Genomic DNA, 12,435 nt, shown 5'->3' with positions numbered 1-12,435 from the left:
AGGAAGGGAATTTCTGTGAAATCTGCATTGGGAAATGAGTGGATACACTAAAATCTCTGTTGGGAAATCGTATCAGAGTATGATAAATGTTTCCGCACCTGAAAGCAATACTAAGACCTCTTCCATGTGGATCTGAATATTTGGCCGAACAGACCCTGGACAGGTCGGACACCTTTAGAATATAATTAAATATGGCACTAAACTGACTAAGGCCTATTTGCCAAGAACAAGGACCAGAAGATTCTATAGCCCCGCCCACAGAGGACTCTCATTGGTCTAAAGCCCCGCCCACAGAGGACTCTCATTGGTCTAAAGGCCCGCCCACGGAGGACTCTCATTGGTCTAAAGCCCCGTCCACAGAGGACTCTCATTGGTCTAAAGCCCCGCCCACAAAGGACTCTCATTGGTCTAAAGGCCCGCACACAGAGGACTCTCATTGGTCTAAAGGCCCGCACACAGAGGACTCTCATTGGTCTAAAGCCCTGCCCACAGAGGACTCTCATTGGTCTAAAGGCCCGCCCACGGAGGACTCTCATTGGTCTAAAGGCCCGCCCACGGAGGACTCTCATTGGTCTAAAGGCCCGCCCACAGAGGACTCTCATTGGTCTAAAGCCCTGCCCACAGAGGACTCTCATTGGTCTAAAGCCCTGCCCACAGAGGACTCTCATTGGTCTAAAGGCCCGCCCACGGAGGACTCTCATTGGTCTAAAGGCCCGCCCACGGAGGACTCTCATTGGTCTAAAGGCCCGCCCACAGAGGACTCTCATTGGTCTAAATGTAAAGGATATCAGTCCACAGCACAACTACAACGACAGCGGTTTACAGCTGATGAAGGATAAAAACACTGGCAGTCCATCAGAATCCAGCGTTTAAAGCGGCAGACAACAAAATAACTTATAATAAACAGAACGATATTGTGCGCTGGTGAGGATATCGTTATTGTTATAGTATGTATTCCTGGTGTGAACGGGCCTTGAAATACTCCAGATAACTCCATAAAACATCAAATATCAGACGGATACAGAAACCGTGTGTGTGAGGTTACGCTGAACAACTCGAGCTGTAAACACTGCTGGACATGTGATGTTAAAACGGCTTCTGATAGGACCGTCGCCGTCGCATTTCACGTTACACATGAATCCAGACGTGATGTCAGGACTGAAACATTTATCAGTGAAACAAAATGTACTGGAAACAAAAGCATGAACCGCAGAAATGACATTCTAGTGCTTGTGTGTGTGTGTGTGTGTGTGTGTGTGTGTTTGCGTGTGTGTGTGTGTGTGTGTGTGTGTGTGTTCAGCCAAACGTGTGTGTGTGTGTGTGTGTGTGTGTGTGTGTGTGTGTGTGTTCAGCCAAACGTGTGTGTGTGTGTGTGTGTGTTCAGCCAAACGTGTGTGTGTGTGTGTGTGTGTGTTCAGCCAAACGTGTGTGTGTGTGTGTGTGTGTTCAGCCAAACATGTGTGTGTGTGTGTGTGTGTGTGTGTTCAGCCAAACGTGTGTGTGTGTGTGTGTGTGTGTTCAGCCAAACATGTGTGTGTGTGTGTGTGTGTGTGTGTGTGTGTGTGTGTGTGTGTGTGTGTGTGTGTGTGTGTGTGTTCAGCCAAACGTGTGTGTGTGTGTGTGTGTGTGTGTGTGTGTGTGTGTGTGTGTGTGTTCAGCCAAACGTGTGTGTGTGTGTGTGTGTGTGTGTGTGTGTGTGTGTGTGTTTGTGTTCAGCCAAACGTGTGTGTGTGTTCAGCCAAACGTGTGTGTGTGTGTGTGTGTTCAGCCAAACGTGTGTGTGTGTTCAGCCAAACGTGTGTGTGTGTGTGTGTGTTCAGCCAAACGTGTGTGTGTTCGGCCAAACCGTGTGTGTGTGTATGTTCAGCCAAATGTATGTGTTCAGCCAAACGTGTGTGTGTGTTCAGCCAAAATGTGTGTGTGTGTGTGTGTGTGTGTGTGTGTGTGTGTGTGTGTGTGTGTTCAGCCAAACGTGTGTGTGTGTGTGTGTGTGTGTGTGTGTGTGTGTGTGTGTGTGTGTTCAGCCAAACGTGTGTGTGTGTGTGTGTGTGTGTGTGTGTTCAGCCAAACGTGTGTGTGTGTTCAGCCAAACGTGTGTGTGTGTGTGTGTTCAGCCAAACGTGTGTGTGTTCGGCCAAACGTGTGTGTGTGTGTGTGTGTGTTCAGCCAAACGTGTGTGTGTTCGGCCAAACCGTGTGTGTGTGTTCAGCCAAAATGTGTGTGTGTGTGTGTGTGTGTGTGTGTGTGTGTGTGTGTGTGTGTGTGTGTGTGTGTGTGTGTGTGTGTGTGTGTGTGTGTGTGTGTGTGTGTGTGTGTTCAGCCAAACGTGTGTGTGTTCAGCCAAAATGTGAGTGTGTGTGTGTGTTCAGCCAAACGTGTGTGTGTGTATGTGTGTGTGTGTGTGTGTGTGTGTGTGTGTGTGTGTGTGTGTGTGTGTGTGTGTGTGTGTGTGTGTTCAGCCAAACGTGTGTGTGTGTGTGTGTGTGTGTGTGTGTGTGTGTTCAGCCAAACGTGTGTGTGTGTGTATGTGTGTGTGTTCAGCCAAACGTGTGTGTGTGTGTGTGTGTGTGTATGTGTGTGTGTGTGTGTGTGTGTGTGTGTGTGTGTGTGTGTGTGTGTGTGTGTGTGTGTGTGTGTGTGTGTTCAGCCAAACGTGTGTGTGTGTGTGTTCAGCCAAATGACAGCACATGCAAATTCTAAAGAGTAGGCCAATCCTGTGGTGTGTGTGTGTGTGTGTGTGTGTGTGTGTGTGTGAGTGTGAGTGTGTGTGTGTGTGTGTGTGTGTGTGTGTGTGTGTGTGTGTGTGTGTGTGTGTGAGTGTGAGTGTGTGTGAGTGTGAGTGTGAGTGTGTGTGTGTGTGTGTGTGTGTGTGTGTGTGTGTGTGTGTGTGTGAGTGTGAGTGTGTGTGAGTGTGAGTGTGTGTGTGTGTGTTCTGTCTCTTGGCATCTACACTGAAGTACAATGAGACAGCCGTGTCTGGCCTCGTTTCCAAACACACTCATCTGGTCAACATAAAAGAATGAAAGGTCGCATTTTGTAACCAATTAGCAGAACTGTTATGTTTTATTTAATCTCCCAAGCAAGATTTTTAAATACCGGCATGCAGTCACACTGTAGATGTCTATCCACACCAGACACAAGACTCTGGGACGCAACCAAATCAATCAAAACTCACAGCTAATCAGAAGAGCTTATGGGCGGAGTCTCTCTGCAAGCGCACTGCACTCGCAACCAAATCAATCAAAACTCACAGCCAATCAGAAGAGCTTATGGGCGGAGTCTCTCTGCAAGCGCACTGCACTCGCAACCAAATCAATCAAAACTCACAGCCAATAAGAAGAGCTTATGGGCGGAGTCTCTCTGCAAGCGCACTGCACTCGCAACCAAATCAGTCGAAACTGACAGCCAATCAGAAGAGCTTATGGGCGGAGTCTCTCTGCAAGAGCACTGCACTCGTAACCAAATCAATCAAAACTCACAGCCAATCAGAAGAGTGTGTGGGCGGAGTCTCTCTGCAAGAGCACTGCACTCGCAACCAAATCAGTCGAAACTGACAGCCAATCAGAAGAGCTTATGGGCGGAGTCTCTCTGCAACAGCACTGCACTCACAGCCAAATCAATCAAAACTCACAGCCAATCAGAAGAGTGTGTGGGCGGAGTCTCTCTGCAAGAGCACTGCACTCGCATTTACATTTACATTTATGCATTTGGCAGACGCATTTATCCAAAGCGACTTACATTGCGTTATCCTATACATTTATACATAGGTATGTATAACTTGCAACCAAATCAATCAAAACTCACAGCCAATCAGAAGAGCCTGTGGGCGGAGTCTCTCTGCAAGAGCACTGCACTCGCAACCAAATCAATCGAAACTCACAGACAATCAGAAGAGCCTGTGGGCGGAGTCTCTCTGCAAGAGCACTGCACTCGTAACCAAATCAATCAAAACTCTCAGCCAATCAGAAGAGCGTGTGGGCGGAGTCTCTCTGCAAGAGCACTGCACTCGCAACCAAATCCTTTCATTTATTTTCTAAATCTGAGGTGAATAAACCGAATTCACTGTTTACTTGCATTGCATGGAAAAGAGCAGCTTGGACATTGTGCTGAACATCTCCTTGTGTGTTTTATGTCAGAAAGAAAATCAGGAACGATATGATCAGAGTAACTGAAGAAGTTCTATTTTGAATGAACTTTCCTTTAAAAGTGTTTTCTTTCTTTGTGAGAGAAGAGAAAAGGGGAAACATAAATCCATGCACTTTAGGGGTCCAAAAAGGGGGAAGAAAATTAAAATACAAGTCCGTTCTCATGTCTCCAGTGGTGTAGGACTGCCACGTTGTCTGTCTTGTGGCGAGGCTGATGTTGTCCAATGTTGTTCAGAATGTGAACGAGCCACAAATCAATGTGTTGGCGTCTCCGCCTGACGGTTATATGACACATCTGTGTCGTGACGTTTGTGGAGCCGCTCATGTTAATATACGCACTTTAATTGCTTTAGAGACGATGCATGTCTTTTGTTGTTTTCCTTTATGAAAAACAACAACCGTGCACAACCATGGTCATCACAACATTCCTGTGATAAACTGTGATTAATGTGCTATGCAACTTTACTGTGGTTTAGGTCACCTGATGGAGTTTTAGGACACCATTAGGTCACTTGATGGAGTTTTTCGGTTCCTTGCCACTGTTGCCTTTGGCTTGCTCAGTTGGGGATATTTTGGGGATATTTAATTTAATTTTATCAATCAATAAATTCCTCTTGAAACAAACTTTGTTGTATTATTTTAATTTAATACTGTGAAGCTGCTTTGATACAATCTGTATTGTGAAAAGCGCTATACAAATAAACTTGACTTGACTTGACTTGACTTTATGGTATTCTACGCTGTGAGGAAGTTCAGTTTAAAGGTTAACAGACACGAGCCAGTCGACACTACAGGATCATGAAGAAACACGTTATATAGTGATGCTAAACACACAAACGTGGTCATCAAACACCTCGTCCCAAACCTCGTAACAGCCTAACCAGGGCATTAAACAAAAATATGATGTGTTGCAAAAATATCTCATTTAATAATGATCCATAATATTCTCTCTAATCTCACATACCAAATGTGTGTGTACACAAACATTAAATACTAATTTATTATTAAATTATATTATTACGATTTACTTAAAAGTCCCGCTGTGGTGTAAATCCAGCGTTTTAATGTTGTTTATGTGTCTATGTGGTGTTTTTAATATGCTTTAAGACAAACCATGTGTAAATTAATATGTCGACACCATTGCTGAGTATTTCCTCCTTAAAACTGCAGTGAACCAAAGACAGTCTCAAACACACGCTTTGAAATCGCTGGTGTTTCTGACATCACAAACTACCTTGTAACCAATCAGATCAACGTGTGATCGTCAACTAGTGGATCTCTGAGCTGAGTGAGTGAGTGGAGGTGGGGCTCATTTGCATATTCATAGAACCGCGCATACTAAATGAGGCAAGGGTGTCGAGTTACATTCAAGATATTTTAAGTCATGAAGACATTCTTTTCAAGGTAAAAACGTTTAAATATGTCCTTTTGGTGATCAAAGATGAGTTTTAAGGGATACAGTTATTGAGTACAGGGGGACTTTCAGACGCTGCTGTAGAAGGCGAGGGTTTGGATCAGAACCAGTGTGTAAATACGAAATCAGAAACTCACCACGAAGGGCTCCATCCGTGTTCCTCCAGCGTTCCCGATGAAGATGCCGGAGCTGGGCTGGAAGGAGAGTGAGTGTTGGCTCCGGTGGAAGGCCACGCGATGGTGTTCCTCACAGTCCATGTAGAGCTTCACCTCCTCCCCCTGCACCGCCAGAGTGAATCTGGCCCAGCGGCCCGTGAGCTCCGCCATCTTGAAGGAGGCGGCCTCACGCGTGTGTGTGTCTCCGGGCTCGCTGTAGTACAGGAGCACACGCTGAGACCCGTCCTCCACCGGCGCCAGCGCCACGCCCAGGTGCACCAGCTTCTGCAGGGCGTCAGTGATGGCAAACAGCACTCCTCCTCGACGGCTGCTGGGTTTGGCCGTGACGATGATGGCGAAGTCACGGTAGAACGGGTCGGGGATGAAGGAGCGCGTGAGGCGGCCCACGTTAGCGTCCGGCCCGAAGCTGTACGCGGGGAATCCCTCGAAGCCGGTGATGAAGGAGACCGACGGGGGCAAGGGCACGCCGATGAGCTCCGTCAGGTCCAGCTGCCCGCCAGAGCCACTCTCTACACACACACACACACACACACACACACACACACACACACACACACACACACACACACACACACACACACACACAGCAGTGGTTAATACTGGGAGAGTCAGCAGCCTCAGGCCACAGGAGCCAGAGAGTGTCAGTGAATATGATCTAAATCTGCATTCTGTCTCACGTAACATCGCATTTGCAATGTGCAATTTGACCCAATAGTTAGCTTAGCAACATACTAGCATTTGACTACTGAAAAACATCATCAAAATTATTCCAATGTAAAACCAATGTTTTCTACAGTCAAACCAAAAGTTATTCAGACTCCTTCCACATTTCTCACATTATCAGTTTATCCGCTATAGTTTAGAAAATGTTAATAAAATATGAGCAGAACTCAGTTGATATTTGACTGGTTTTGTCCGTCCTTCTGTTAGACTGTCTCACACATGAATTATGTTGAATATCTGTCAGCTGTTAAATTTAACTACACAATTAGATAATACCAGTTTAGCTCAACCAATCACCAAGCAATTCTTCATTTTGTTCAGTCTGTGTATAAAAAGAGCATTAGCAATTAAAGACAAAACACTTCAGCAAAACATGATCAGCTCAAAGTGTCACAATAATTTTTTGGTCACAATTTTTTATAATGTCACTGGTAGTCCCTGTATGAAGAGTTTCTGTGTATAATATGTCACAGTTTACTTTATTTTGCTCTCCTCACTTACATAAATGAACTATAGTGTCCTGATCACACTAGTGAAAAAATATCAAAATTTATATATGGTGATTTATATTTTTATTTAAAAATTTTACATAAAAGATTTAAAAATTTATATTTTTGGTTGTGTATATATTAGTGTAATTTATTCCTGTGATCAAAGCTGAATGTTCAGCATCATTACTCCAGTCTTCAGTGTCACATGATCCTTCAGAAATCACTCTAATATGAGGATTTGATGCTCAAGAAACATTTATGATTATGATCAGTGTTGCTTGAGGAATTGGAGAGCAATGCATGTTTTACAAAATACGAGACATTATTATAATCTCCAGCGAATAATTCCTCTCAAAATGAAGGTCTTTATAATCTCTCCCAGCATTTTCCTGTTTATGTGCTGAGCGGCGGCCAACAGCCCTGCAGTTTTATTACACACACACTTCATCCGGGGCTGTAAACTCCCTCCAGGTCCTACATCTTCATTCCCCTCCACTTCAGTCAGCTTCTGTTTCCCTTGCAGATGAGAAACCCTAACAGCCCCGAACTACTGTATACCAGAGCCTGCGCTAATCACAGATCGGCTTCATTCACATCTACCCCCCCGAGCACATCAAGCTGAGGCCGTATCAGCCGACGCTCGAGTCGCGAGTCCTTGCTGAAGACCTGGATCCACACATGGTCTTGATTAGAGTCGAGGAGCGCAAACAATCGCTCGCTCTGTGACGAGACACCATCATCTGGAAGCGGTTAGCGTGGGCTAATAGAACCGCTGTGAAGAACGTGCCTGTACAACTGGGCTTGTGAGGAAACACCACAGCCTGAAGAAAGAGACGCCACTGCTATCTAAGCACTCACAGCACAACTTAAGGTGGAACTCAGGGTTTCTGCTGTACACTAATGCTCAATACTGTACATCATGATACTGAGCCTTCTGTCACAAACGCCAGCTGGAGTTCAGGAATCTCCCATTCCCGGTGCATTAGCTGTTTTCATCCAAAGTTACGAACTTGTGCGCAAAATTGGAATATCGCTTCGAATATTTGTTTTTCCATACCAAGTTCAAAATAACAAAATCGTCACTTCCTGGGAAATTGGCAGAAAATATGAGTAATAATGATAAACTGTAAGTTTCTGGATTGTGGCTGTTTCTCCCTCCATCATAAACGAGTGTGTCTCGAGCGTCAGACGAAACACAGTAAACGCTGTCGTGTTCTCTAGCGTTCGGATGCTGGTGTTCGGGAACACACTCGTGTGTGTGAGACGCTTCTGGAGGGAATTACACCAAATCATTCTGATCACACACTTCGACTCTGGCGTTTCAGAAACACCAAACCAACATTAGAGACGCTGCGACGCCATTGGTTATCTACTCCAGTTATCCCAGAGCTGTGCTTCACTAATCCCAGAGCAGCGTTCACTGATCCCAGAGCAGCGTTGACTGATCCCAGAGCTGTGCTTCACTGACAAGCTGCACATTACAAATAATCGCTGCCTTTGCGATTTCAAAATCACAATAAGCCAAATCGGTTTAAGTGCAATTTTGCGTTAACTGAGATTAATCGTGCAGCCCTAGCTATTGTTAAGACTGTGTTTGTGTTGTCTAAACACAAATCCATGAGTCATAACAACCAAAGTGCAAATGTTTATACTCAAGATTCACTGCAGCTGTTCTAAATCAAACCAGTAAAGAGAGTGTAGAGTCAGAAAGCTGGTGATGGGACCTAGAGGACGTTCAGCCTCCCTGACACCAGTAACCTTCACTGAACCCACTTCTAGAAGAGCAGACGCAGTGTGGACAGCATAGAGCCTACGTTACATCCTAACATCATCATGTGGGAAAAAAATCATGTTCATGTTGAGAAATGCTGAAGTTTAGCAGACTATCAGTGGACTCCACATCTGCAGGGTGGAGCGGACTCCCATCTCGACTCTAACACAACTACACAACTACACACACCAGCGGGAAGCACGAGGGCCAGTCAGCTCAGATGAGAGAGGACTTTATCATGTTCAGTATTATTGTTTAGAAGATCTAGTCTGACTCCAAGAGAACAGAGATACCCTGTGAAGTCATGAAGGAGTCATTGAGGACTGTGATGTATATTACAGGAGTATATACCGGAGAAACATGTGGCTGTGATGTATATTACAGGAGTATATACCGGAGAAACATGTGGCAGAGCTTTAATCTGTCAGTTGTTGACTGGACTGTGTAAAGGGAGCGTTGAGTACCGGAACCGAGGCAGATGTGAAAGATTATAAACACTGTAAAAATTATTTTTCGAAGTTGAAAAAGAAACCAAGATTATTGGAATATGCTTTACAACAAAATAATGAATTCAATGTGATACTTCCCATCTTTTTAACTATTAGTAAAATTTACTATCAACTTCTAAATCCTAAAAAAAAGTCAGTAAAAAAAAAAAAAAAAGTATATATTATAAAGGCACAGATAAATCATCCACAATAAACCCAGTAACACACCTTAAGAAAATAAATAGGGTTAATTTTTATTTCATGCCAACTTTACCTTTTCTGAAGAGGATATTAAAGGCGTTATGACATGCACTTGAAAGGTTATATGAAATTTTGACCTCTTTACATGCATGAATTAATGCATAGCTTTGAGTTTTGAGATTTACATGCATCACAGTGTAAATGCTTACATGCATGTAAACCAGTAAAAATATTGCTGTGCATGTAAACACACACAATAATGACAGCAATAATCTGTTCATAATTTATTGACTTGCACACATTTGGCCATTCATGAATCAAAGACTATAAATTTTCCCAGTTTCACCAGTCTGTTGTGCAACTAGTGGAAACGCTTAGCAAGTATAAAGACATTTGTGTCTTTATTGCACTTTTATGACTCCAGACCAGATGTGCCTTTAGCCTGAAGATCGCCAGTACAAGGCTTCTGGTGGAGAGATGAAGGCTTGAGTTATCGGCTCTCAGTGGATCGAGGTCAATGTCAGGATGAGTAACAAGGAGAACATTATGGCTTATTGGGAATGTTTTCTGTGGAATAGACCAAAGGTTGAAGGGCTTGGGCAGATGTGTTGATCATGGGCTCGTTAAAAGAGCCGGACGAGGTTGGGAATAAGCTTTAAAAATTAAAACACTACAACATGGTAAAAAAAAAAAAAAAACTCTAAATTGAAGTTTACTGATTTGTAAATGTACACAATAGAGCTTTTTTTTGCCTAATATGACGAACTATTCCAATCACAATCTGTTTAGAAAGAGAATATATTTAAATGCTTTAAATACATTCAAAAAAAGCACATTACAAATCAATGTGCATCAAAAATAAATAGAAGAATATTGCCGTTCCTTTGGTCACTGGTGCTTTAAAGTACAGTATTCCTGAACATTACCCAGAAACCACTGCGGCTGTAAAACTGTGAAAGCTCAACATGTGATCCGTTCTCCACAACAACCATTGGCTGTGTAATACATTTAAATGTTAACGGTAAATATTTTTCTGTTTGCGTTCCAATTATATATGATCCTTGAATCCCAGAGAGTAAGATCAGAAAAAGCAGCACAAATGAGGAGAAATGAGGAGAAACCCACAGATATTCATGGCAGTGGCCACTGGAAGTGAACACGATCATGAAACACAGAGTTAGCAAGTCACAGATACATAATCTAATTAGTAATTACAAAATTAGTAAAGCTTCAGACCAAGCATGATGCTGATGACTGACTCAGGGATTTCCTGGATCTGTGTGGATTCCAGGACATGAGTGACTGTGTAAAAGAGCGAAGGCAGAATGAAGGGATCTCATCAGTCCAGAATGAGGTTTGACTTTGGCCTGAGTCTATAGAGCCTTCCCATGAGCCTCGAGTGAGCGAGCGGAGCGAAGGGCGTGCTTTGACCATTCCTGAGGATTGTCACTTGATGAACACCAAATGTATAACAAAAAATACATAAATTAGTATAACACATGCAATGTGAATAAAAGTCCAATGAGCAACATCATATGTTTTCGGTCACACTTGGCGAATCGTACTGTGTTTATAATGAGTTTAGTGCCGCTGACCTTGGCTTCAGGACAGCCAGAGCCGGATCAGCCTTATCACAGTCTCTGAACAATTATCCTCTTCTGCCACTCCCTTCAGCACACCACTCCAGAGTCCAGCGTTTCCCAACGTTTCCCTTCTTTGCCCACTTTAACCCAGACACAAACAGCGGATTTCCTACCGGCCTTTGATATCAGAGTTCCTCAGGGTATCAGCGAAAGTAAAGCGGTCAAAGATAAAGATTACTTCAACAAATTCACTGTTTATTTACTATCAGGAGTGTAACTTTCAATACTTGTCAATAACTGTTATATTGAGGAATTGCAAAAACTACTGGTCAAAATATTTTATGCTCACCAAAGCTGCGTTTATTTGATTATTCCAGTGTAAATCAGCTGTTCCCTTTCGAGGGAACTCGCACTGCGTTGTTAAAAACGACTCTTTGGGGACGCTCCCTGAGCGCGCGCCTCTGAAGTATGAATGAAACTATTCCAATCCTGATTGGTGTTGCGTCATGACGTAACATGTCATGACGCAGGGGGTGGTAGTGGCGCAATGGATAAGACACATGCCTTTGGTATGAGAGACCCGGGTTCGAATCCACTGTGAGACACCAATGTGTCCCTGAGCAAGACACTTAACCCCTAGTTGCTCCAGAGGCGTGCGACCTCTGACATATATAGCAATTGTAAGTCGCTTTGGATAAAAGCGTCAGCTAAATGAATAAATGAAAAATGTAAACATGTGACGGCATACCTGGAAGTATAAATAGACCCCGGCACACACGCACGTTAGCTTTCGCTCTTCAGCAAGCGCTCTCTGTTCTGTCTGTTATATTTGGTGTTGTTTGTCACGTATCTGATCATTATTATGGCGAGTGAGCAGTTCAAGAAATGTGTGCACCCCTGCCCTAGATATATCATGGGTGGGGACACACATCAGTTGTGTGTGGACTGTTTGGGAGTGCAGCACGCCGGGCAGATCTCGAGGGGGCTGCTTGCGGTCATCGTGAATCTCTTCCTATCAGAGTGCTGCGCTCCCGGCTGTCTTTGATGAGGATGGCCAGGCTCGCATTCCCCGCGGTTCGAGTCCCGCGTCCGTTGAGGCGGCGCGGTGACTCAGATCGTGGGGTTCGCAAAAGGACCTTGCAGATGAGAATGAGACTGCTGCGGCACCTTCTCATTCTTCATCTGAAGGTTCTGAAGCCCCTGATCATGGTGCAGAAGCCCGCGCTGTGGCTTCTTCTGCCCGTGACGAGGGTCCGATGCTTGAGTTATCTGCTTCAGAGGAAGTGGATGTACTCAGCATCGAGGCGGACGAACGTGAATTAGACTCGCCAGTTCACGTTCCCCGCTTATGAGGAGCTCGTTGAGGTTGTGACGCGTGCAGTGGCCAGACTCAACATCAACTGGCCACTTGATAAGCAGGAAGTGCAAAATAAAAGCAAGCTA

General features: G+C 44.3%; 1 protein-coding gene and 2 long non-coding RNA genes across 6 annotated transcripts in view; 2 read left to right on the top strand and 1 right to left on the bottom strand.

Annotated features, from left to right (window-relative positions):
- LOC309509733 overlaps positions 1–12,435 on the top strand; it is a 310,786-nt gene that overhangs the window by 206,860 nt on the left and 91,491 nt on the right. The gene's annotated exons all lie outside the window — the stretch shown is intronic.
- Positions 1–12,435, top strand: part of LOC309509735 — a 183,645-nt gene that overhangs the window by 84,765 nt on the left and 86,445 nt on the right. The window lies entirely within an intron of this gene.
- Positions 1–12,435, bottom strand: part of col15a1a (collagen, type XV, alpha 1a) — a 105,600-nt gene that overhangs the window by 63,879 nt on the left and 29,286 nt on the right. For all 4 annotated transcript variants that reach the window (XM_082184537.1, XM_082184539.1, XM_082184538.1 and 1 more), the window contains exon 3: positions 5,697–6,244. In XM_082184537.1, coding sequence (XP_082040663.1) covers positions 5,697–6,244 — 548 coding nt within the window. The remainder of the gene's footprint in view (positions 1–5,696; positions 6,245–12,435) is intronic.

This window comes from Leuciscus leuciscus (assembly GCF_965113295.1).
Source record: "Leuciscus leuciscus genome assembly, chromosome: 11".
NCBI classification, from domain to species: domain Eukaryota; kingdom Metazoa; phylum Chordata; class Actinopteri; order Cypriniformes; family Leuciscidae; genus Leuciscus; species Leuciscus leuciscus.
Note: the sequence above shows the minus strand (reverse complement) of the source record. Positions and strands in the feature narration are given on the sequence as shown.